Below are 27,629 nucleotides of genomic sequence, written 5' to 3' on the forward strand. Positions count from 1 at the left end.
TGTGGGAGATGCTATTTTCTGCCCTCCCCATCTTCCTTTCCATCAGTCCTGCCTCCTTCGCCTTCAACTGACCCCACTTTCCCCTCCTTGCCTTTTATCATCTCACCCACCATCCACCTTCTGTCTCCATTTTCTTCCTTCACTTCGTCTTCGTCATCTTCTTGGTATTATTTATTATTTGTATTTACCATAGTGCATAGGACACCCAGTCACAGACCAGGACCCCACTGTGTCAGGTGCTGTACAAACAGAGGACAAAAAGATGGTCCCGTCTCCAAAGAGCTTACAATCCTAAGTATAATATGAAACAACAATGAATACAGACAGATAAGGGAGTACAAGGAAGCAAGGAGACAATATTAGTCAGCATGATAGGCAGTGGTCTCAGCACACCAGTAGCTTAACCATTGTCAAGTTTTTTGTAGGCATCATAGCAGAGGAAAGTTTGAAGGAGGATATTGAGATAGCTTTGTAGATGTTCCCAAGCATGAATGGCAGCATCGGAGAAAGCACAGAATTGCTCATTTGAAAATTTAACAAGTGGCCAATAGAGGCTGGCACCAGAGGCTGAGTGGTGGCCAGAGTTGATATTTTGATACTGACTGAGAAATTATAGAGGAGGATAGGCCAGGAAGTGCCTTGAAAGTGAAGACAAGAAGCTTAAATTTGATAGGATTAGAGAAGAAGGAGCTAGTGGAGGGATTGATATAGTTGAAGCAGTGGACTAGGCAGGCCGGTGAGTCAGCAGCATAGAGATGGTAGTTGAATATGTGTTTACAAATGAGATTACTCAGAGATAAAGTGTAGAGGGAAAAGAGAAAGGGACCAAGGACAGAGTCCTGTGGAACCCCCACAGAAAGCTGGAGAGGGGATAAGGAGGATCTTCCAAAGGACATGCTGAAGGAGTGATTAGAGAGGTCAGATGAGAACCAGGAGAGGACAGAGTTACAGAAGTCAAGGGAGGATGAAGAAGAGCACGGTCAGTGGCAATGAAGGTGGTTGAAAGGTCAAAGAGGGTGACGATGGAGTAGTGGTTCTGAGCTCTGGCTAGGAAGGGGTCATTAGAGACTTTGGCAAGAGCGGATTTAGTGGGGAGCAAGGGACAGAAGATTGATTGGAGAGGGTCTAGAATGGAATCGGAGGAAAAGAACTCCAGACAACAATTAGAAACAGAATGTTCAATGATTTGAGAGATGAGAGGGAGAAGAGAGATGAGGGCAGTAGTTGGAGAGGCAAGTAGGGTAAATAATGGTGTGGGTTTTTTTTAAAGAAGGAAGAGACAAAAGCATGCTTGTATTATGAGGGGGGAAAGTCAGAGAAGAGTGAGAGGTTAAGGAGAAGAATAACTGAGGGGATGCGGCCGGGTGCAAGGAATGGGATGGGGTTACCAGGGCAAGTGAAGGGGTTAGAGAAAGAGAGAAGCTGATAAATTTCTGTGTTTGTGACCAGGGAAGAAGGAGGAGAGAGTAATAGGAGGGGAAGGAGGAAAGGAAGGCAAGCCAAGAGGGAAGGGAGATGTATTTTGTCAATTTTCTCTTGGAAGAAATCTGTGAGATCCTGTGCAGAGAGAGCAGTGGAGTCAGGAGGAGGGGAGGGTTGAGAAGTGAGTCAGAAATGGCATATAGGTGACTGGGATTGCAGATATGGGTTTCTGTGGGAGAAGTAAGAGTTGTTCAGCAAGGAAAATGGTAGAACAGAACGTGGAGAGAATGAATTTGTAGTGGAGAAAGTTGGACTGGTCACGAAATTTCTTCCAGATGTGCTCTGTCCTGTGAGAGCAGGAGCTGAGGAAGTGGATGTTGGAGGAGGAGCCAGATCTGGGGGATGATAGGGGAGACCTTGAAATGGGACAGAGGGACAAAAAAGTCAAGCATGGAGAGAATCAACAATCATATTGATGAAAGAAAGGGAAGAGAGGGCAGAGAGAAGAGGACTGAGAGCAGTGAGAAGCCATCAGAGCTGATGGACTGGAGGTCAGGGAAAAGCTGAGTGACAGGGTTGGGGGGTGGGTGGGGCTGACGAATGATGCTGAAAGAAATAAGTTGACGGTCGGAGAGGAGGAACTCACCAACAGAAAGATTAGAGAGAGAGCAGCCTGTCTCCTGGAGTCTGCCTTCCAGGACCCCTGTGACAATCTAGGAAAATGTCTGTAATATCTTTTACGAATATTATGTGTGACTCAGTTTCCCTGTTCAATTTTGTATGCTGCCTGACTGAATGTATAGAGCTAAATCAAAGAAGCCTATAAGGAGGTTGTTACAGAACCTAGCAAGAAGGGTGGCACGATGACAGAGATAACTCGCCTCACATAAGTAGCTTCAAAGGAGTTAAGATAACAGTGACTGGGCTATCAGTTGGTGGGAGAATTCACCTAGCTAGCTCCATCTAGGATAAGCCTGAGATCAGAAGAGGATGTAAGCCCTAAAAGACCCTAGAAAAGGATGGTTTTTGGTGGGTGAGCTGAGAAAGGCAGATCAGAATGTGTCAGTCAGAGACAGAGGGAGAAGGCTGTAAACAGTGGGGGGGTGTTCCTCCCAACTCAGAAATGGGGAATAAGCCACACCTGCCTGAGCTATGGATTGAGGTAGCATTTAGGTAAGGGAATATGGATGCAGGCTTCTGTTTTAAATCTACTTCTCTAAGCACTGTATACCATTAGTCAAAATAAATCATGCTTTGTTTTGAAGAGGCTGTTACTGTATCACTGTAAACGTATGCTGTCACAGACTCCAAAGGAGAAACCCTTGCAGGGTTCAGTCCCAGATGGACCTGCTGAATTAGTCGTGGTTGGTACCAGGGGGCTGTAACCCAGGTCCTGAGCTGAGAGTGGGCAAAATGTGGGATTCCACTCCACTAGAGGTAAAGGCCTGAGGCATGATACCTGTGGTGGATGCACTCAGAGAGACCCCAAAAAGGGACAACAGTATAGTTCGCCCACCACGTCCCTTCTTCTCCTTCTCCCCTCCCACTATTCTCCCGAGCACAATATTCTCTCTCCTTGCCCCCCACGTTCCCTGACCCCTATAATTTCCGTATGTATCCTAACAGTAGCCCGGGTAAGTATTTGAAGCACGTCTCAAAAAACTGCAGTTTGTACCAGTCGCAAAGAGAAACAAACTGAGATGTGATTCCCAATGAACCACGCGTGAAAAATAGCATAGTAGAGTTGGATTTAAGCCAGAATTCCTAAGCCGACCATATTCCTTCAGCAAATGGGTGATTGTGTGATGCTATCATGGCAGCTTAGCTATAATGTTTCTTGCCAGGCAACAAGGATGAATAGAGGATACCTAATTATCAGTGTCAACTAATCTTTAATTTGAGGAATAATTGGCAGAATCAGAGCCAAACATTCATTGCAATCCCCTAAATTGCGGTTTGTGAGCAGGTCAGCTTGCCACACAAATAATATACAGGGCCAGACACTGCTAGTGACTCCTATTTCTATAGGGCAAAATCTTGAGATATGCTGATGACCAGCTGAGCACCTGCAATGCCCAGTGAAATTAATGGAGAATTGGAAGTCCTTCATGCCTCTCAGGATCTAGGAATGTTTTTCACTGATGGGAATATTTCCCCCAAATGGAGAAACTGATTTAGAAAAAAAGCATCGCCACATAAACCCATAAAGTGGTAAATTTTGCACTTGATTTAGCCATTTGAATGATTTGGTTAAATACATGAAATCAGAGGTGCACACTTTCAGAACTGCATGGTATCTTGTCAAGTATTGACATGTTTATCATTAATAAATCCATAGTGATCAGTTTTTTACATGAGTGATTTATCTCCAGAGAATTTACAAAATACGTAACCTACAGATGCTGCAAAGATGAGTACTATAGAAAGCTGTAAATTAAGTTGATACATCAGATTAAAAAAAGCAATTTCCTTTTCCTGCAAGGTGTCAATTTGTATTTTTCTGTACTGTTCCGTTCTTATTATCTACATGTAGAAATGTACATTGAAGAATATAATTGTTAAGAACATAGAGATCTTCAGAAATGACCTAAACACAAATTAGTGACATGTAGTGAAAAGCTGAGTTCATATTGTTGTGGTCACAGTTAAGTCTGCTATGTGCATTTTGATTTTTTTCTTGTATTTGAAATATTATTGGGGGTGGGGGTACTTCCCTGGGCCTCCAGAACAGCCCCTGTATGGTGCTTGGGAAATATAAGGGGACCAGAACAGTCTTTAACTGGCCAGGAGAGAGACTGACATAGCAGCCCTATGCCATGCTCTTCGCAAGTCCCAGTGTAGGAGGAGGGAGGGGCATATCAAGGCAAGCGGACGGGCCCACTGTACATATCACTGCTGCCACATAAAGGCAGCTGAGGACAAGCTGCTGTAATTTAAACCTAAATTATGCTGAAGGCTACACGAGTCACCAAACCAAATCAAAAGGGTGCTTGAAGTCCCATTAGCCTGCCTTCCCTGGGTTGTACCAAGAGATGCAGCATACTAACACATGATCTATGAAAGAAGATATGATTTCTAAAGTCTGAGAAAGAACTCAGGATGCCCTGAGTTTTTATAGCACCTCTGTGTTTGATGTTGTTAAGGAACAGATGTCTGAAATCTAATCTCCTTGTTAATGCAGTTCTTTGTCTTAGAATTTAATTAAATGTAGATTTTCAGCTTCTTGTGCAGGGAAATGCAGACAGTACCAGATTATTTGTTTAATTTGTTATTGCTGATCTCATTCATTTTGAGCTCAAGTTATATGCTTTCTTCTCTTCCTCTTTGTTTAGAAAAAGTTTGGTAAGGTATTGTGAACATGAAAATGAAAGATACCAAGTATTGTGGAATATTTTGCCTTGTGGCTGAGCAAAATTTTCTGCTTTATATGCAAGTGTATATTATATTGCATTTGTATTTAATTTCTGTGCACTCTTTGCAGGCTCTCACAATATTACTTACGTGGCTTTTTGTTACTTTAGAATGATCTTTATAAATCTCTCATAAGTTTTGTAACATGTTATTTTGTTTGGCTTTACAGAAATGCATTAGATTTAATCCTGAAGCTTCAGTGTGGGTAGCAAAACAACGAATTTTATGCACTTTGAATCAGAGTTTGAAAGATGTCCTGAATTATGGGCTGTTTCAGCCTGCCAGCAACGGGAGAGATGGGAAATTTTTGGATGAGGAGCGACTCCTTAGGGAATATCCACAACCAGTGAATAAAGGTGTTCCCTCCTTAGAGGTATTTTAATACAACTGTAATCATTTTAAAGCTTTACTATCTGAAACATTTTTATTTACGGTACGATATGTATATATAGTAAGTCTTATTTGAGGTTTCTAAATGGATGTGAATTGCGCTCAGGAAGTAGTGATCGAAGGGCTGATCTTGAAGCCTTGCTCACACAAGTAATGCTGTTTGTTTCAGTGGGGGTATTTTATGCATTACTCACATAAAGGTTACCGGATCAGGCCCAATGATTTTCTGTGGTGGGATGTACCAGCCCTTTAAAGCTAGAAACCTGTGGGGCCAGCACTACTCTGTTCCAGGATTTTCCTCAGGAGACATACCAGTAGAACAGGAGTCATGATCACTGATGGACAGAAAGACATTTCAGGGTAACACTTTATGATTTGGTGGAGAAATCTAAGGTGCTAAACTATGCTTTAAGGACCAGACTCCAGTTCCAGTTGTAGGGCATGCTGGAACACTTCTTTCCCCTTAGCCGTTGGGAAATGTCATTCCTGGACAGCCAGGTGTAGTATTGAGCTAAAGCAAGACATGCTGGTAAAAGAGACTATATTAATCCTGTCACCCTCTGGAAGGGCTGATGGTGTCTCCCAGATGAAAAAACAAGTAACCCATTGCCTCACCTACTTTGCTCATTATTGATACACTGGGATTTTTAGTTGAAAAAATGACTGTGTAGCACACCATATAGCAAGGGCCATGTGAAATCCAGAATCCACATTAATTGGTCCATGTAGACCCTGCTGGTTCACATTAAAAGTTCCCTAGTGCAATGTTTCCTATATGGTGGGTCCCGATCCACCAGAGGGTTACAGGAAGGTTCTAGAGAATCCTGGGCCTAATGTGGAAGGGAGAACCTGGGAACGGGGGGGTTGGAGTGGGATTGGAGAGGGAGGACGCCCTACACTTACCCTGCAGTGACTGCACATACCCAGCTCCTGTCCTGTGGTGCTGGCTTGGCTCTGAGGTGTGGGTATTGCAACCTGGCATATGGGACAAACCTGAGTGCGCCAGGTCACTACTCCCAGATTGGGACCCACCATTTGGAAAACACTGCCCTAGGGAACCTTTAGTGGACACTAGCAGGCTCTACATGGACCAATTATGGCACTACACATCAGAGTGTTTTAGAAATCACCCTCTCACCCTCGCCAGTAGTGTGCATTATCCCACTGCTCAGACAAGCCCTTAGTATGAGTAATCTAAATTTTGAGTAAAATTAGGGAAATAGGAGATTGCTGTATCTTGAAATGTTTTTATATTAAGGCTATTCCCTAACTCACACAAATTACTCTCTGATTTTATATGTAATACTTCCTACATTGAGTCAGTAATTGCTCAACTTTCTCTTAAGGAAAGGCCAAAAAACTATAGTAGACAGGAAAAATAAGTGGAATTTTTAGGTCTGACATCAATAGATTTACATTGGTGTAAAACTAATGGAAGTGAGTGCCCTACTTACTCTCCGAGTTGAATTCTGAGGGTCAGTCACTGATGTTTCTGCTATAACCCTGAACAAAGTAATAATCACTATATTTAAGTCTACTTTTTTCCCCAGTGCACTTGTTACAGTACTGTTTTAACTGTACAGGACTTGCCAGCAGAATTCCTCTATGTGCAATAAATGGGGAAAGGGTCCTTTTTCTCTGCAGAATTCAAGTACGTGGCATGTAAAGGATAGAAGTGTTCTGCCTGAAAAGCTGATATTCAGGCCCTATCCAAAAAATACATAGCACTCTTTGAATTCTACCTAGTAAACAAAGATCTATTTTTGTCTCTGTTCACAACATGTAATTACCAGTTCAGAGAAAATTGTAGCATGTTGAGAGCATGAACAGTTGTTACAGTAGAATCTTAATGAACACAAAGAGACTGAAATACCACAAAAAGCTAATATTTAAAAAAGGGGAGAGGGGGCTTTGAACTCAGACATAATCAAGAAAGATTATGGACCTGATAGTGAAGGGACTTTGTGTAGTGACACACAAGAAGCTTCCCCAACATTGCAGAGTCATGCAAAAGCTTATTGTTCTAGGGCACACTCTGCCTGGGTCATGGCTCAACCTTCCTGCACTGGTGTACAGGGTGGGGCCAGCAGACCAGAGCAAACAGTCTACTTCATTCATAGGATGGAGTAGATTATGCATCACAATGAGCAAGGAGCACAATCTCCCCAGCACTCCTTCCTGGGGCACTGCAGCTCCACACTGCCCCTTTACAGGGAGGTGTCATAAATTCCACCATCTAACCTTGTGAGAAGAGAGGTGGGGGTGAAATCTGTGTTTAAAAATACATTTTACATGAAAGCCAATTAATCACAGAAGAGCCATTTACCATTCTAATGAACTGTAAATTGTGGTGTGCTAGATCAGTGATAAATAAATATCATGGTGTAATGATGACCCCATGAATTTTCAGCTTCTCTGTCTGCTCTAGCAATAGGCTAACTAGTCAGAATAAAATAATAAATAATAAAATGAAATAAGAACTAGCCTCAGCTGTAACCTTTATAGGTATCATAGAATATCAGGGTTGGAAGGGACCTCAGGAGGTCATCTAGTCCAACCCCCTGCTCAAAGCAGGACCAATCCCCAGACAGATTTTTACCCCAGTTTCCTAAATGACCCCCTCAAGGATTGAACTCACAACCCTGACTTTAGCAGGCCAATGCTCAAACCACTGAGCTATCCCTCCCCGCATTTATGCATATGAGTAATCCTTATTCACAGCAGATGTGCCATTAACATCCACAGAACTACTCCTATGAGCAGGGATTTTCAGGAATGAGTCCTATTTCTGAGATTCAGACATGTTCTGCTGTGTTTTTTTTTAAATACGTTTTAAGTTTTCACATGCCTCTGCAATTCCTTTTTCTGTCTGTGCTGGAAATGAAAGTGCTGAAATGTCTTTAGGGAAAGCTCTTCACATGGTATTTCCAGTTCATTAGTGTAGATTCAAGGGGCCAAACTCATTCCTCATGTAATTTCATTGACTTCTCTATGCTTATACCAGGTATGAATTTGGCTTATAAGGATTGTAGAATTTCAATAGTATTGTTCCAAGCATTCTAACATCTTGGAATTTATTTATTTGTTTCTTTAAACTGTAGTCCCAAGCCCCATTTTTTAAGTTTGCCCAAATCTACATTACTGTTAACAGATGCCACATTCTGATAATTTCAGATCTCTTTCACTATTAAATAAAATATGAAATTTTGACTTAATCTATTTGTTTCCCTATCAGTTTCGGTACAAGAAGAGAGTGTATAAGCAATTAAATCTTGATGAAAAACAGCTGGCCAAGCTTCATACAAAGGTATGTCCAATTTGCTGGTGATAAGGGAGAGCATCCATTTTCTGAAAGTACTAAGTCAGATGCACAATGACCCTCTGATTAGAATCCTTTGATTCTAATGGCAGTCTAAAAAATACATACAGAGTTCAGCCTGGATAGTTCTAGCATTGATCTTGCAGATCTCTGTTCATGTGAATAGTCCCACTGAAGTCAAGGAACTGCTTATATGAGAAAAGCCTGCAGGACTTGGATTTTATATACAATACACCAGGGCTTCTCAGACTTTTTCATGTAGACCACATCTAAACAGAAGTTGTCTTGTGGATGTCTCCCCTCCCACAACTGACTGGACAACGTGAAGCATCCTTGCAACAACTAAGGCAATTGCTTAAGTGGAAAAGTAATATTTAGAAAAGTATGTATTTTAGCACCTGGAAAATTAGGGGGAGATCTGCTTCAGGTGACTAGCTGAGCAGTCTGCAGACCACCAGTAAGTGTCCATGGACAGTGAGTGGTCCAGTGACTACAATTTAAGAATTTTTCTTACAGTATATTTCATATGTTTGACCAGGGCCGGCGCAACCCATTAGGTGACCTATGCGGTCACCTAGGGCACTACAATTTGGGGGGCGGCGACCGCGGCGGTATTTCGGTGGCGGGACCTTCCGCCGCCTAGGGCGGCAGAAAAGCTGGCGGCGCTCCTGTGTTTGACTTTGCCATAAATTTACAAGTAATTTTATATGAACTTTATATAATTATATAAACCCATCAAGTTTTCAATATATCACCAGTTTTATAAATACTGACATACATATCTTTAGAGGCCTTTACAGGTTGGATTAATTATGATCTCCATCTTATCAGTCTGATTTCTTTATGAATAGGACTTCTAGTAATTTTTTCCTGAATGTTGTAAGCAGCATATTCTTGTTTTTAATTTTGACCATTGCATTCCATAGAATCTGTGCTCTGATTGAGTACAATTTTAGGGCCAGATCCTCAACTAGTGTAAATTGGCACTGTTCTATTAAGGTCAATGGAGCTATGGTGATTATACCAGCTGAAGATCTCAGTCGTAACTGGAATATTCTTCATACGATCTGAGGACTTTTCAGTCACCACTCTTTGTTTCAGGCTAATTTGAGAAAATTTATGGATCATGTTCACCATCTCTCAGTGGAAAAAATCACCAAGCTGTTGGATCGGGGACTAGACCCTAACTACCATGACCTAGAGAGTGGAGGTAAGAGATTAATGAAATCAACAGCATAAAGCGGTACGCATCCTGGTTTTACTGTATAAACAAAACCAAAGTCTACCTGCTGAATCTATTGCCCTTTAAAGTCCCGGTCTTAGCAAAACATATAGTTCCAGTATGTGAAGGGGGTAAGTTAATAGTTTATGATATTTTTAGGGCAGTGTTTTATATGTTTTATACTTAAAAGCTAACAAAATATTTTTGAAATATTTGTAAATACCTTTTTTTGGTTAAAGTTGCTTGTATTTTTCTCACACATTATATTCTTTTTGTCTTTAGAAACTCCTCTAACTTTGGCAGCTCAGCATGATAATACTGTAGAAGTAATCAAAGCTCTGAAAAATGGAGGGGCACATTTAGATTTCAGAGCCAAAGATGGAATGACAGCTCTGCACAAAGCAGCTAGAGCCAAGAACCAAGTAACCCTCAAGGTAAATTCTTTCAGAGCCAAATTATACATTATTTTATACAGAACAATATATAAAGGAAAATGCTTTGGAGTTAATTATCATATTGTCCTTAATGGAACTTTTAATTTGTGCTTGCTTAAGTATTTACCCCTAGGCTTTTGACTTTCAGGATTTGCATTCAACAAAGGGCCCTTTCATTTCAGAAGCTTATGTTTCAGAAGTGATGGTGAAACAGACTTTATGTTTACACTAGAGACCTTAAAGTGGCACAGCTGTACCAATGCAGTTGGGCCGCTGTAAGATCTCTCATGTAACTGCTCTATGCCGATGGGAGAGAGCTCTCCGGTCGATATAATTTAACCACCCTCAATGAGCGGTGGTAGCTTTGTTGGCAGGAGAAGCTCTCCCACTGACATAGCTCTGTGCAAACTACCACTTATGCTGGTGAAACTTATGTTGCTCAGGGATGTGGTTTTTTCACCCCGAGTGATATAAAATTTTGCTGACATAAGTGGTAGTGTAGACATGGCCTTAACCTTGTGCACTGATAAGCGGTGTAAGATCTGTCTGCAGGAAGTGGGAGTAGTGTTATTGCTGTTTATCTGTCTTTGAAAGTGAATGCCAATAGCATGGATTATACATTTTATCTTTTTGATACTGGCCCCTTTTGTTTTTTCTTCCTGCTCTAACTGGTATTGTTGATTATTTTGACATTCTAGATGAAATCTTGTGTTTATGAAATTCCATTACTTCCTTCTGGACAGGATTTCAAATTACACAACATTTTTGGTAAGGCGCACTGCAATTGAAGAGTGGCCAAAAGCCACAACTTTATTAAAACACCCAATTTTTCAACTCAATAACAGGATGGATAGTGGGCAGTCTTTGCTACTCATTCTGTTGCTGGAGCACCTGCAGATTCTCTGAGTACCAAAGCTAGGACTTCACATAGTGCACCAACTGCCTGAATTACCATGGGCCTTTGGCACTGTGCCATAGCTCTTCTGAGGCTGTCTGTACTGCAGCCCATTCAGCCAGCTTGTATAAACAGTAACAAAAAATGCCTCCTACTAAACAATACTTTGGAAAGGACGTTCAATATACAGAGAGTCCTTCAGTTATTTGCTCAGACATGTTCACCATTTATAATTACTTGTAGACCGTTTTAGAGCTTGGAGCATCTCCTAACTACAAGGACAGCTGTGGATTGACACCACTATACCACACCGCTGTAGTAGGAGGAGACCCTTATTGTTGTGAACTTTTACTTCATGAACATGCTACAGTCAGCTGCAAAGATGAAAATGGATGGCAAGAGATTCATCAGGTATGAAAGATTACTCTTCATTAGATTTTATATTTACTGCTGCAGGGCTGTGAGGTCAGGAGGAGGCCTAAATCTGCTCAACAGATTGCTTTCCCAGGATTTTGCATATTGTGTAGGACTCTGTAAAATCTTTTATTGGAAGATATTTAATTTATATATGCAGGATTTCTTTTTCTTTTGTTTTGTTTAGCACCATGGAATTTGCTCTCAGTGAACTGAATATCCAGTCTGTTAGAGTTTAGCAGCAGTCAAGCCTCACAGTTTCTATGGACATAGTTGCACAAATTACTGCTCCAGCTGGCTGGTATTGCACATTCCTCTAGTGGACTCTTGGAAGTCTGCATTGTAGCATTCTGTTACGAATGCCCCACTGCAAAAATATTGCCGGATCTTTCTTTTTCAGATGCAACTTTCCATTTTCTTGGTAATGCTGCTTGTTCCTTTATACCAGAAATATCTTGACCTTAGTCATTGGTAGTAATATAATGAATATGTGGACACAAGTCCTGCCTGACTCTGGAATCCTTTAGTGTGCTGTACTGAAGGATGTTTCTCACTGGTTCGCCGTAAACAGTTCAGAATATGAGTTTTGCTTCCTGTCTTCCAGATAAAAAGTTTCAAGTGACATTTCCCCTTTCTCCATAACTGGGACTCCCTGACTGCTCTGCTCAAATAGTGTTCAATATTTGGTAGGCAGATACATTTGCTGCCACCTGGTCCACATAAGAGAGTGATTTAGGGCCTTGTTTAGTCTCAGTATGCCCTACGGCTCTGGTGATCTCTTGAGCTAGACAATGGTGTACCATGATTATTTTTCAGGTATAGCTTGTTCAGCTTTGCAACAACAACCAGGAATCTTTCTTTGGGAAATGATAGGCATCCTGTGTCTGTATTCCAGAAACTTATGTATCTCTTTCGTCATAGAAATCCATATAATTTGGTAAGATGCTTTTTGGTTGAGACTTGTTTTTTCTTAGGCCTCTTCTCCTATGTGTTCTCCTAATAAGCCTGAATTTCCTCTAAGACCTTCAAATAAGGGATTTAGCAGCAGTGTGCTTAATGCACATGAAGTGAAGCAGTGGGTTGTGGCATTCTAAGTGCAGTCACTGTATTAAGGGAAGGAGGTATGTAGCTTACAGGAAATCAGCATAAAACCGATAACATCCAGCATTGCTGGTGTTTCTCTAGGCCAGGGGCTCTCAAACTTCATTGCACCATCGCCCTCTTCTGAAAACAACCCTAGGAGGGGGGACCGAAGACTGAGCCTTCCCAAACCCCCTCACCCCGGGTTGGGGGGCCGAAGCCCAAGCCCAAGGGCTTCAGCCCCTGGCGGAGGGGCCTGTAACCTGAGCCCTGCCACCCAGGGCTGAAGCCCTCGGTCTTGGGCCTTGGGCGGTAGGCCTCTGGCTTGGCCCCTGGCCCTGGGCCCCAGGAAGTCTAACATCAGCTGCGATGACCCCATTAAGATGGGGTCATGACCCACTTTGGGGTCCTAACCCACAGTTTGAGAACCGCTGCTCTAGGCAAAAGGATTGGAAGGATTGCTGCACACAGATTGTGGTATGGCATCAGATATTGGGTCATTTTGTAGCGCTAAAGTGTGAGACAAGAAACGAAGGAAGCTCTGTGTGTGTGTGTGCATGTGTGTGTGCACGTGCAAAAACTATAGCAAAAATTTCTTTCCTCAGTATGCTCTGGAACTTGGATGAAGTGCTGTAAATGGTGCATAGGCCTTTTGATGAACCTCTCCACAGGGCTGAACCTCTACCACACTTGGTACCTGATTCTCTGAGTTCTTGAGCATATTTATCTCTCACTGACATTAATTGGATCTGATAGTCCTCATCACCTTGCCAGTTTGGACCCTTGGAAGGTTTAGATGCAGAATTACCAGTGGCCTGGGGATAATGTTTTGGAGAGAATTAAAGTTTAAAAAATAAAAATAAAAGGGCAGTAAGATTCCTACGGAAATGTATCAGAGATACTGTAGAAGCCTCTTCTGATATGCATCAGAAGCAGCTCAGTACCCTAGTATATTTGAAAATTCCAGCAGTTTCCCATGTTCAGTGTAATTATTTTCTCAATCTGTCTTCTGTATGGATTAGTTTCTTGGTTACTGCTAAAATGAATTGGTCTGGTATTGATAGATTCATAGATTCTAAGCTGGAAGGGACCTTGAGAGGTCATCCAGTCCAGTCCCCTGCCCTCAAGGCAGGACCAAATACTGTCTAGACCATCCCTGATAGACATTTATCTAACTTACTCTTAAATATCTCAAGAGATGGCGATTCCACAACCTCCCTAGGCAGTTTATTCCAGTGTTTAACCACCCTGACAGTTAGGAACTTTTTCCTAATGTCCAGCCTAAACCTCAGTTGCTGCAGTTTAAGCCCATTGCTTCTTGTTCTATCCTTAGAGGCTAAGATGAACAAGTTTTCTCCCTCCTCCTTATGACACCCTTTTAGATACCTGAAAACTGCTATCATGTCCCCTCTCAGTCTTCTCTTTTCCAAACTAAACAAACCCAATTCTTTCAGCCTCTCTTCATAGGTCATGTTCTCAAGACCTTTAATCATTCTTGTTGCTCTTCTCTGGACCCTCTCCAATTTCTCCACATCTTTCTTGAAATGCGGTGCCCAGAACTGGACACAATATTCCAGTTGAGGCCTAACCAGCTCAGAGTAGAGCGGAAGAATGACTTCTCGTGTCTTGCTCACAACACACCTGTTAATACATCCCAGAATCATGTTTGCTTTTTTTGCAACAGCATCACACTGTTGACTCATATTTAGCTTGTGGTCCACTATAACCCCTAGATCCCTTTCTGCCATACTCCTTCCTAGACAGTCTCTTCCCATTCTGTATGCGTGAAACTGATTGTTCCTTCCTAAGTGGAGCACTTTGCATTTTTCTTTATTAAACTTCATCCTGTTTACTTCAGACCATTTCTCCAATTTGTCCAGATCATTTTGAATTATGACCCTATCCTCCAAAGCAGTTGCAATCCCTCCCAGTTTGGTATCATCCGCAAACTTAATAAGCGTACTTTCTATGCCAATATCTAAGTCGTTGATGAAGATATTGAACAGAGCTGGTCCCAAAACAGACCCCCGCGGAACCCCACTTGTTATACCTTTCCAGCAGGATTGGGAACCATTAATAACTACTCTCTGAGTATGGTTATCCAGGAAGTTATGCACCCACCTTATAGTAGCCCCATCTAAGTTGTATTTGCCTAGTTTATTGATAAGAATATCATGCAAGACCGTATCAAATGCCTTACTAAAGTCTAAGTATACCACATCCACAACTTCTCCCTTATCCACAAGACTCGTTATCCTATCAAAGAAAGCTATCAGATTGGTTTGACATGATTTGTTCTTTACAAATCCATGCTGGCTATTCCCTATCACCTTACCACCTTCCAAGTGTTTGCAGATGATTTCCTTAATTACTTGCTCCATTATCTTCCCTGGCACAGAAGTTAAACTAACTGGTCTGTAGTTTCCTGGGTTCAGGGCCGGCTCCAGGCACCAGCTTGTCAAGCAGGTGCTAGGGGCGGCCGCTCAGGAGAGGGGCGGCACGTCCAGGTATTCGGTGGCAATTCGGCGGACGGTCCCTCACTCCACCTGGGAGCGAAGGACCTCCCGCCGAATTGCCGCTGCAGATCGCGATCGCGGCTTTTTTTTTTTTTTTTGGCTGCTTGGGGCGGCCAAAACCCTGGAGCCGGCCCTGCCTGGGTTGTTTTTATTTCCCTTTTTATAGATGGGCACTATATTTGCCCTTTTCCAGTCTTCTGGAATCTCTCCCGTCTCCCATGATTTTCCAAAGATGATAGCTAGAGGCTCAGATACCTCCTCTATTAGCTTCTTGAGTATGCATTTCATCAGGCCCTGGTGACTTGCAGGCATCTAACTTTACTAAGTGATTTTTAACTTGTTTTTTTTTATTTTATCTTCCAAACCTACCCCCTTCCCATTAGCATTCACTATGTTAGGCATTCCTTCAGACTTCTCGGTGAAGACCGAAACAAAGAAGTCCTTGAGCATCTGTGCCATTTCCAAGTTTCCTGTTACTGTTTCTCTCACTGAGCAGTGGGCCTACCCTGTCCTTGGTCTTCCTCTTGCTTCTAATGTATTGATAAAAAGTCTTCTTGTTTCCCTTTATTCCTGTAGCTAGTTTGAGCTTATTTTGTGCCTTTGTCTTTCTAATCTTGCCCCTGCATTCCTGTGTTGTTTGCCTATATTCATCCTTTGTAATTTGTCCTAGTTTCCATTTTTTATATGACTCCTTTTTATTTTTTAGATCATGCAAGATCTCGTGGTTAAGCCAAGATGGTCTTTTGCCACATTTTCTATCTTTCCTACCCAGCGGAATAGCTTGCTTTTGGGCCCTTAATAGTGTCCCTTTGAAATACTGCCAACTCTCCTCAGTTGTTTTTCCCCTCAGTCTTGATTCCCATGGGACCTTACCTATCAGCTCTCTGAGCTTATCAAAATCTGCCTTCCTGAAATCCATTGTCTCTATTTTGCTGTACTCCCTTCTACCCTTCCTTAGAATTATGAACTCTATGATTTCATGATCACTTTCACCCAAGCTGCCTTCCACTTTCAAATTCTCAATGAGTTCCTCCCTATTTATTAAAATCAAGTCTAGAACAGCTTCCCCCCCAGTAGCTTTTTCAACCTTCTGAAATAAAAAGTTGTCTGCAATGCAGTCCAAGAACTTATTGGATAGTCTGTGCCCCGCTGTGTTATTTTCCCAACATATATCTGGATAGTTGAAGTCCCCCATCACCACCAAATCTTGGGCTTTGGATGATTTTGTTAGTTGTTTAAAAAAAGCCTCATCCACCTCTTCCACCTGGTTAGGTGGCCTGTAGTAGACTCCTAGCATGACATCACCCTTGTTTTTTACCCCTTTTAGCCTAACCCATAGGTATATCTACCTATGTGTGTTCATGGGCAAATATCCTAGGATGTCAAATCAAGTTTTCTGACCTAAGAAGGACGTTTACTTTTCCTTCATCGTAGTTTTCTTAGTACACAATTCTTTTCCTAGTAGGTGGTGGGTATGAGTTGCAAAGTTTGGACTTGGATTCAAGCTTTTTCAGTGTTCCAGGGTGTTCAGATTTTGGTTATTTGTTTGGGTCCATCTCTATTAGGAAGTAAGTAAAAGGGGTTTATCCACCATTATAATTGGTTTGGGGGGTAGATTGGAGGTAGGTAAGCATTTCTTTTGATTCCCTCAGAAGTCTAGGTGACAGTGATGGGGAGGAGCTTTTCTTTCAAGGATTGGTCTCACCTGCAATATCTGGAAGTACAAAGAAGAATCCTCTCTGTATGAAAACCCAACTTAATAGATTTATAGTAATTATTTCTCTCACTGAAAGGGGACTGTGTTTTCCAAAACCACCTTCTTGGCTTTAATCCTAGATAAATCAAGTAAATTTACATCTGGATTATGGGTTAATTGAGCAATCCATCCTCAGTAAGCAACAAAGTCAGTACCCCTCTCTGACATGTGAAAGATGGCAGTATAAAGCTATCCCATCTATTATCTTTTTTGAGAGATGTGAAGTGACTTAGGATAGTAGAGAACTCATTAATCACAGCTTGGTTTCTACACATTTACTAGAACAGTCATTTAGATGCAGCTTCACAAATGTATTAAGTACCTAATTTAGGCACCTAAGTCTCAGTTCCAGCAGAGACTGCAATCCACAAAACTCCTGCTCAGCTGCCATCTAATTCTAAATTCACTTGGTGCATAAATGTTCACTGTAAAAGTTCCCTAGGCACCTATGTTTCTGCCTCTCTGCATGGGCACTACTGCTTCCCTCTAGTCATTGGGGTACCAGCAGGATCCACAATACTGGGAAGATGTGGGGGGGATGCCTATCTCACCTGCAGAGCCTGAGCCAGTAGGCATGCACTGAGTGCACCCACTGGATTAGACCCCTCAAAAACTGAGTTGGTGTCGCCTCCCTTTTATCTTTAAGTGGTTAGAGCACTCATCTGCAGTGTGGGAAACCTAGGTTCAATTCCCTTCTCTGTCTGGTGGGGAGAAAGGATTTGCACTGGGGTCTCCTACCTCTCAGGTGAGTGCCCTAACCACTGGACTATGGGATATTCTGATGTGGGGCTGCCATAGTCTCTCCTGTTGAAGCTGTTCCACTTTGTCTCACAATGACTGTTTTAGTATTTATCCAGAGAGAGAGAGAGAGGTCCAGTCCTCTTGCTCCAATGACTGACTAATTATTTATGGAAAGTGGAACAGCTTCAACAGGAGAACTTGAGGCAGACGTACATCAGAATATCTGATAGCCCAGTGATTAGATCACTCTACTGGGGGAGGGAGACCCCTGTTCAAATCTTTTCTCCCCATCAGGCAGAGGGGGGAAACTGAACCTGGGTCTCCCACATCCTGGCTGGGTGCTCTAACCATTGGTCTAAAAGTTATGAAAGGTGCTATTTCCTCCTTCTCTTTCATGTGGAGTTAAGAAGGTTCCTAACTCACCTTGCAAGAAACAGCATAGACACCTCCAAGAGAGGGGTTCCCGGCTGTGGATCACAAGCAGAGATAGGTGTCCCCTGAAGCCCAGACTTAAGCACCTAACTCCGTGAGAAGGGTGGGGTTTAGCACATCTCTCACATCAGCATCTCCCATTGGGTAGTTAAGGCTGCTCCCTGCTTAGCATGCTGGCTTTTGTGGATCACATTCTGAGGTGCCTATCTCTCCCCATACGTTGTAAGGGAACCTAGGCACCTAGTTCAGGCTTTGTGGCTCCCATTTTAGTTCCAGTGATTTCTTAGGTACCTAAAAGTTAGGCGTCACAATACTGAACATTTTCACAGAACCCCCTTTGAGGTAGTGTCACAGGCTGGGTGGCCTTTTAAGGGGAGACAGGCTAAGCCCTGCTTGTGATATAGCAACTATCCGTCATTTGATCCTGATCTGGCGGCTTAATTATCCTTAGAAACCCCAGCTATAAAAGGGTCAGGGAAGACTACAGAGAGAGGAGAGAACTTAGCAGAAAGGAGATCCACGAGACAGGAGGTAGAGTTCCCTCTCTCTCTGGGAAGAGCCTGCTGAAGGCAAGTTGAAGAGGACCCCAGGGATGGAGTTCGTCTCTGTTTTGGCTCATGGAAAGGGGGAAAGGCCCAGGGAGGCAGCACTGTGGGTCGGTGTTCCAGGGGAGGAACAAGGAGCTGGGAGGACCTAGGGAGAAGCCTGAGAGGTCTGGGAACCAGAGGAGAGGCTATATTAACCACAGGCTACTGCGAAACAGCACAAGGGGTTTGGAGGTAGCAAGTAGCCTAGGGAAACAGCAGCACATCTAAAAGAACAGACCTGGTTGCTTAACATGGGGTCTCTGGGCCGGCAACCAGACCAGAGGTGAGGCTGGGTTTCCCCTACCAGCCCTAAGGAAGGGCATAACCCTCTTCCCAGCACAAGGACTGTTAAGCTGAGGTGGGGAGGGGCTGAGGACTGACACCAGAGGACGGGTTGAGGAGTAGCCTTAGAGGGGTGAAAGGATCTCTTCATTTGGACTTTTAGTTGGACTTTTATTACCTCCAAAGAGGTCTGGATTAGACACGATTTAGCTGGAAGGATAAATTATGGACAGAATAGGCAATTTGCAGCACCAAACAGCAGATCAACAGGGGGTGCTAGAGGCAAAGACTCCTGCACACCATTACGTGATATCAGGGGGAGCCACAGCAGTCCGTGGAAACACTTACAGGTAGGGAAGCATTATTAGCCACATTTTACTGATTAGAAGACAGACACAGAGGGCTAAAATCAGCTCTAGCATGAACAGTCATATTTCCTGTTTGCTTAAATGGGAGCTGTCCCCTTATTTCAGGGCTGATTTTAGCCCAGAGATGGAGTGATTTGCCCAAGGTCATGTAGTGAGTCAATAGAAAAATTGGGATTAGAAACCTGAGATTCCAACATTTTAGTCCTTTGCATGCCTGCACTCACTAGCTGCTTGACTATTGGAGAGGCAGGCATCTGAATTCTGGAACTCAGTATTTGTCTATCCTAATCTAGACTGTACTTGTGAACACAAATATACGTTATCATTTTGCAGTGATAGATTTGGTCATCCTATATGGCTGTTCCATTTGCTCCTTGGTGAATAATATCTTTCTGATGCCTTTTAGAATAAATCTTTCTATTTTCATTTAATCTGGTTTTTTCCCTCTACTTGGGCAAATAATTCATAATGAGTAAACTATTTAACAAATATTGTTTTTCCCCCCCTTTCTGCTTGTGAATGGTCTGTGACCAGAGACAAGAATAATGGTCTACTAGTTAGGGCACTAGCCTGGGACTTGGAAAACCTGGCTTCACTCCCTGCTCTGCCATAGGATAACTGAGTGATGTGGGACTGGTTAATTAGCCTCAGTTCCCCATCTGTAAAATGGGGATAATAGCACTTCCCTGACTCGCAGGGGTGTTGTGAGGATCAATACATTAAAGATTCTGAGACATTCATGTACTATGGTAATGGGAGCCAGATAAATCGCTAAGATTGATAGACAGAAATACTGTGATTTTTTCCCCTCAGATTTATTCATTAATGAAAATTATTCACCAGATAACTTCTGTGAATAATTCATGGTCTCATTCAATGAACAATTAATTCCACCTATTCAGTATTTGAAATTTGAGCCGTGCATCTGGCCAAATAATTCACAGGTTTTCTCTCTTTGGATCAAAGTCGGACCCTCTGAATGCAGCACCTCTGCATTTATTGTTGAATCTCAATCATCTTTTTCTGAGTTATGTTTTGCAATGATTTTGACTCTTCTGTATATAATACACCTCTACCTCGATATAACGCTGTCCTCGGGATCCAAAAAATCTTACCGTGTTATAGGTGAAACCACGTTATATCGAACTTGCTTTCATCCACCTGAATGCACAGCCCTGCCCCCCCCACCCCTACCCCGGAGCACTGCTTTACCGCATTATATCCGAATTCGTGTTATATCGGGTCGAGTTATATCGGGGTAGAGGTGTACATATTTCTGAAGTACACTCTTGTAGCTCTTGTGCTCACAGATCGGAGGAAGATATTCAGAAGGAAACAATGTTGTGAAAAATCATTGACTTAAAATACTTTGGCTAATCTGATTCTCCAACATATTTTCACTCTTTAAAAGCAGTGTTCAGAAATCAGATCATCTTCAGTGCCATCTAGTGTCACCTTTCCAAAAAATCTTGATTTTCTACTCTAATGCTCATAAACAGAAAATAAATGCTTTTCAGCCAAATATGCAGCATATTAATTTACAGTCTCAAGGTTTTTAATCATAGTTTTTGCAGGTGAATGAATATTATATCTTGGTTCTGTTGTATACAGTTCCCACTGCATTAATAGGAGTAACAAGCCCATGTTGGTAGATAAATAGTTCCAAATTATGTATCTTATTGTATCTTAGGCTGTTATCCTGCAAATTCTTAAGCACACGTTTAACTTTATGCACACAAGGACTCCCACTGATTTCCACTTTAATGTGCAAACTTGAGCACATGTATACATTTTTTTACAACATCTGGGCCTTATGCCCCAATTGGGCCTCTATTGAAGCTAGTGGGAGTTTTTTCCATTGACTTCAATGGGAGGTGGATCAGACCCTTAACTTGCTCAGTTTCATATTTACTATATCAAAGATTATTTTCATTTCAAATCTTACTTCCATTTTAAAGTGTTTTTTTGGAGCCAACCCAGGCACCCAGTGTCAGCTGTTGTGCACAGCATCCAAGTGTGGGTCCTGAACCCTTCCTGTGGTAAACATAGAAACACTGCAGAGACAGCATTCTCAGCTCTTGGAGAAGGAAATGTGTCTCTTGGTAATGACTGGCTTCATCAGATATAGAAGCACTCTCTTAGGAGGGCCAGAACTGTACCAAATGCTGCTGTACTGAAAGGAGGATTATTACAAGGTGGACCTTAGGAGGGAGAAATAAAGGAGGGGAATGATGGAGGGGGTGTCTCTTGGTGTTCCTATTGGGACTCTAGAATCATATGGAATAACTGAGAATTAGTCCATAAGGATGTAGCATATTCTTGTATGAAGAAATGTGTAATTGGGATATTTACCTGATACAGTAAGACTATATAGTAATCAGAATGTTAAATTTATGTCTTTATAGGCTTGCCGATATGGACATGTCCAGCATTTAGAACACTTACTTTTTTATGGAGCAGATATGGGAGCACAGAATGCCTCAGGAAATACAGCATTGCATATTTGTGCCCTTTATAACCAGGTTAGTTACTATACTTCTATAGCTTTGTATTTCTGTGTCTTTTTGGGGAGTTTTTTAAAAATAATCTTTCATGAAATGTATGAAGTAGAGTAGAACTGGAACTGAAATTTTCTTCCTGTGGAAAACCTTGCATTTATGAAAAAATTTTCATTCCAATTTGGAATGAATGAAAATTCAGAAATGTGACGTTTTCCATGAGAAATAAATTTTAGAAAAATTTAAGACCAACAGGGCAGCCAGGGAGCTACAGAGAGTCTGACTATTTGTCGGAAGCTTAATTTAGAATTAAATAAGAAACACTTACAGAAATACTGAAGAAAAATTGTCTCCATTTACTATGCAAAGTGGTCCTAATTCTCCACTGCCTTGTATCTTATGTAGTCATTTACAACTGTGTAAAGTAGATAAAAAAATATAACCATTCTGATTTGATAGCATTTTGCATTAACTTTGCATATGTGTGAATCAACTCATATAGGTAAGATCCAAGTCTGGATCTTTATTTGCTAATAATTGATGGGAAATGCATACACCCAAGTTGGAGATCAGCATTAACTATCAAAAACTATTACAGAAAATTTGAATTCCTCTTTAAGAATGGATTTTTGCCCTACTGGGCCATATTCTGACTTTTCCAGAACTTGTGTAAGGGCCAGATTCTGTAAACATACTAGCATAAGGTCTTGTAGGATATATCCCTAAATCCAGAGTAAACCCATCGAAGTCAATGAAATTACTCTAATCTATGCTGAAATAAGTCAGATCAGAATGTGTCCCAGGGATATATCTGGAATATTGGCAATTTTTCTGGGCAGGTTTAACTATTACTGATTAGGTTACTTTTCTCCAGCAATAAGACCCCAGTTCAGCAAGGCATTTACACAAGTGCCTAAATTTAAGCATCTGAGTAGTCTCACTGACTTCCATGGCACTGCACAGACTGACCATAAGAAGACTATTCAGATGCTTGAATTTAAGTATGTATTCTAGGCTCCAATTCAGTGAGGCATTTAATGATTAATTGATGGGAAGATAACAAAAGCATTAGCACACTAGTATAGGGCCAAGCAGGGTGGATTTGATTTAAATCATGATTTAAATCAAATTGATTAAAATCTCTAGGAAGACTTGATTTAATCGTAGATTTCTACATAAAAGTGCATTCTTGTTGCTTGTTATAACCTTAATACATATTCTTCACAACTCAGAGATAGATGTAGGTTTCATTTTTAGAAGGTACACATTATACATTTTTTAAATGATTTATTTTGAAAACTTTTCAGATTAGTTTTACAGCTATATCAGAAAATGAATGATTGTTTGGTTATTTCATTTACCAAAGGTAATTGAAGCAGATATTTATGAAGTCATTGGGAGGTGAACTATCTCCAATTCAACATGTTAATCATTAATATTTGAAGGATTTTCTTGCCATGCTGTATTAGGAGGAGAACATCACCAGACAGACATTTACATTGTTTTATTTAACTAAAACAGCGTTATGTAGTCTGGATTTTTTTCTTCAACAGCAAACATAATATTTTAACAAAACAAGCATATGAATTTTTGAATTCAGTTAAATATTCAAGTTTTTTAAAATCAGGTTTGTTTTTGTTAAAATTGTTTTTAACTAAAATAGTTAAATGAAATATATTTAAAAAAACCCACAAAAATTAAATCGACTGTGTCAGCCAGGTCAACATGAGAAACTTAAAATATTGGCTTCTGCAGTTAACTCAGTCGTCTTCACCTTCATTTTCCTCTTTGTTCATAATCTGGAAAAGAAAAACAAGCTTTCCTGCTTTTTCAGGTCCCAAACGATTTCTCAATTTGGAATGAATTAGTTCAAAGGAAGAAAATATTCTTTCTACACCAGCAGAAGAAGCTACTGCTATTAAAAGTGAGATTATCACTCCAACAGTCTCTGAATCCAAGTGCTTAGGTGACTTCTACCAGTTCACTGGTGTGACTTTCTTTAAAACATCATCAGCAAACATATTTCTTGAATGGTTCACCCTTAGCTCTGAAATTTATTATAGTTGGCATTATGGAGGGATGATTGCTGGATGTCCATGTCATAGCCAACTCCTCTTCTTCAGCAGTTAAGGTTTGACCCTGGTACCGAGTACTGAGAATATTTGCAAGAAAATGAGCTGGAGATAGTGCTTGTCCCATTTGTTTTTTTAATGCTTGTAATTTAACTCTGTCATTGCATATTTCTCTTTTAATGATCTCACTCAGTTCCTTCCAAATTTCAACAGCATGAGCAATAAAACAGCTATTTCCCCACATTTCGTTCAAGGCTACAGAAATAGGCTTTAGGTACTCAGCCTGTGTTCAACATTTCTCTTAAGCCCAATATTGAGAACTTTGGCTGTGACAATGCCATCTATTTTTTCACGATTTTGTTCACAAACTGTCATCAGATTAGGCCAGTTCTTGATATAGCCATTGCACATCTTGCGGGAGAGTTAGCTTGGTTCCTCCCACTTTTTTCATAGCAGCTGCTGCAAAGTGGTTGTTACGGAATTATTTTGCAATTTCAACAACATTAGCCTTTATTTATGGAACACTGAAGTCTTTGGCTAGGAGGTGCATCAAATGAGCACTGCAACTGTATATTATTAGCTTGGGACTCTTCACTCACTTCTAAATTTCTTCTCATCTTGGATACATTTGCAGAATTTTCTGTGACCAAGCTGCGTACTAGACATATCAATTTTTTTTCACAGTTTGTTATAGCTTTTACTGCTACTTCTTGTAAGTATTCTGCTGTGTGTGCATTTCTTGATGTATCAGTTGTTTCTGTAAGGAAGACATTTCCTTCTTCTGTTGTCACACAAGCACATTCAACAAGATCGTTGTGGACATTGCTCCACCCATCAAGACTCAGGTTAACAATTGTACCCTCTAGACCTTTTGCACACTGCTCAATTTCTCTTTCATACACTTTGTCCAGCAATTTGCCTGCGACATCTGCTCTGTTGGGTAGACTGTATCCTGGTCTTAATGACTGAACCATGTTAATGAAGTGTGGGTTCTCAATCATACGGAAAGGAGAGTTTGTTGCATAAACAAACCGGGCAATTTTTTCATCAATTACCTCTTTTTGTAATCTGCTGGTTCTTATCACAAATTTATCTACGGTTGTTTCTGGATGATGGAGATTTTTTTTTCTTTTTGCTATAGGTGATATACTGTAGCTATGTGACATACATGATGTGACTGAAACACTATCTTTGGCAGATAACTCTGAAGCTATAGAAAATGATGGCGATCTTGAAGGTGAACTGTCTTCAGAATCCTGTATGTTGAGGATAGATTCTCCTAAGCAAAATAAGTCAATGCAGTTATTTAATTATTATTACCATACTGCTCATTGTATTCACTGACACTCAGTACTACTTTAAAGGTGAAATTGTAAAAGGAAGATCTGCCTATTTCAGCTATTTATTTTTTATCATAACTGCATCTAAAATGATAGTACCATAGAGTAACAACTATATTTTTTGCTCAAACATGAGAATTCAAGAATACTACAGAAAGAAGACAGGCAGTCCTTAAGAAAGAAGTATGAAATAAAAAAGTTTACCAACCTGAAGATCCTGCATGTTCAGACATGTTCTTTTCATCATCTTTAACGCAGCTTCTTCCTAAGAAGGAACACTTCTCATGATGTTGTTTCATTCGGGCAACCAGGCCTTGCATTTCTTTGTTGCACTGTTTGCATTTTGCACGCATGCCTGTCTTACCCACAGGTAGAGGAACTTCATTAAAATATTCTCAAACTGGGTCTTTTTTATGGCCTGCTGCCATTATAGGTTTTTCCTTCTAGTGAGAGAATGGTATGGTAGATCTCAAATCAATGAAGGCTACACTCAGAAAGACCTCAAGACTTCTGGAATATGCTGCTCAAACTGTTTCACTTTTGTTTCTACTGCCTCCCTTCTCACATTTATCTCCAGACTTCTTCTCCTTGTCCAGATCTATTCCGCCCCCAACAATCTTCTATTCATTGAACTTTTTGAAACTTTGCACTTTTAGAGAGAGGTAAGGGATTGACTCTGTGTACACAAATTTGCAGAGGGACAGTAGGGTTGAGGTCTGTTATTTCTCACCTCTATATATTATTTATTTTAAAACGTTTTTGCTGTTAACAAGCATGTTAACTCTGGAGACACAAATCCACAGATTGAGAACTTCAAAACTAAGCATGTCTGATGGTATCTTCTAGACTGAGCACTGAGTCCCATTGGGTAGATAGAAAGATTAATTTAAATTATCTACACAGAAGCCCTTGGAGCCCCATAAGATTGGGTCCCTAATCCATGAACTACTGGAGCTCATTTACAAAACTTTTCTTAAACAGTACATGAATATATTGTCTCATACTATACAATTAGAATTTATAATCCCTAGTCCATGATGAGATATCTTTGAGCTATAATGTATCTTAATTAAAACAATCTTTAGATAGGTTTTTTTCCTCAAAAAAACATTTTATCAAAAAAAAATCCAATTTAAAAAAAAAATTGATTTTTATCCACCCCGGGGCCAACTTTGCCCTCACTTACATCTGGCAAAAGGATTGCATGAGTTGTAGATGGTAGAAATTTGACCCTGAGCAGATAAACTAAATAAAAGGCTGCAAGGAACACGGAGCTGAAGCTCTTAAAATATAGCTCTCTATATCTGCAGTTGTTTTGAACCAATTTTCTTTTAATAACTATGGGGCAGACTGCAGTGAGTGGCTATGTAAGGGAGTAAAGGGGTTTAAGATGCCATCCATCACTCTGAGTTGGCTGTGCAGGGCCTACTCTGGTCTTGAATCCAGACATTAGGCAGAGAGCAGAGGTTGAGGGTCTGATTCTGTTGCCTTGCATGCAAGTGCATAGGGAGAAGTGGGGAGTTGGCAGAGCCCTCCATGCACCAGTAAGCAGAGCTAACTGGACGTGGGGACAAGTTTGGTGCTTTTGGTAATGGTAATGATGTAGCCTATTTTGCCAAGATCTCAAGAGGGGTTGGAAGTCAGAGGGATGTCCAAGTTGAAGTTCTTGGAAGAGACCTTCCAACCCCAATTTTCTATGATTCTGTGATTCTTTCCAGAGCTGCTACTGGAGCATCACACTTTCTCAGGAATGAGAGTAAACTCTCAATCTAATCCTCTATTGGGAGTGAAGTTTGGCTGCATCATGTTTGAGTTGCAGTCATAGCAATGAGCTGCTACTTGTAGATATGCTTCCCTCCTTACAGCCTATTGTTTTGAATATTTGGATATGCAAATTCAAAGGCAAAACCTTCTTGCTTTATTTAAGCGAGTAACTTTGAGAGGTCAATGGGACTACTCCTAAGTATCAGCAAACAGGGCTTTGTGCTTTTATTTTCACATTGGGTCATTTTATAACATTCCAGCACTATATGTATTAAAACCATGTTAGGGCACTGTGCATGGAATGCTGCATTGCATTAGAAAAACACAAGTAATGAGACATGATTGTAACTAGTAAAACATCTGTTAAAGCATCTGTTTCTTAATTAATTACCATCTTGATTGAAAAAGCCGTGTCAAAGCAGATTTCTTCACTTCCTTTAATATGTCTAAAATATCTTGACTTTTTCAAAAGAGACTATTTTTGGAATAATTTAACATTTTCAAACATCAGCTTGGCTTAAAGTACGTGTGTCAATTGATATTAGTTATTAGGAATCCAGTTCTGCAAATCCTTCCTGCTGACTGCAGTGCTTATTGTTGGTTGCGGTATTCAGGTAACATGGCAATGAGAGCTGTACTAGATAGAGTGCTCATGACTTCGTCTGGACCCGCTGTTGTAAGTAGGG

General features: G+C 41.0%; 1 protein-coding gene across 1 annotated transcript in view; it reads left to right on the top strand.

Annotated features, from left to right (window-relative positions):
* The window catches only part of SHANK2 (SH3 and multiple ankyrin repeat domains 2), a 569,301-nt gene that overhangs the window by 19,144 nt on the left and 522,528 nt on the right, over positions 1-27,629 (top strand). The window contains exons 2-7 of the mRNA XM_065403513.1: positions 5,003-5,206; positions 8,459-8,530; positions 9,644-9,752; positions 10,047-10,198; positions 11,337-11,504; positions 21,675-21,791. Of these exons, the coding sequence (XP_065259585.1) occupies positions 5,003-5,206; positions 8,459-8,530; positions 9,644-9,752; positions 10,047-10,198; positions 11,337-11,504; positions 21,675-21,791 (822 nt within the window). The remainder of the gene's footprint in view (positions 1-5,002; positions 5,207-8,458; positions 8,531-9,643; positions 9,753-10,046; positions 10,199-11,336; positions 11,505-21,674; positions 21,792-27,629) is intronic.

Source organism: Emys orbicularis, chromosome 4 (genome assembly GCF_028017835.1).
Source record: "Emys orbicularis isolate rEmyOrb1 chromosome 4, rEmyOrb1.hap1, whole genome shotgun sequence".
NCBI classification, from domain to species: domain Eukaryota; kingdom Metazoa; phylum Chordata; order Testudines; family Emydidae; genus Emys; species Emys orbicularis.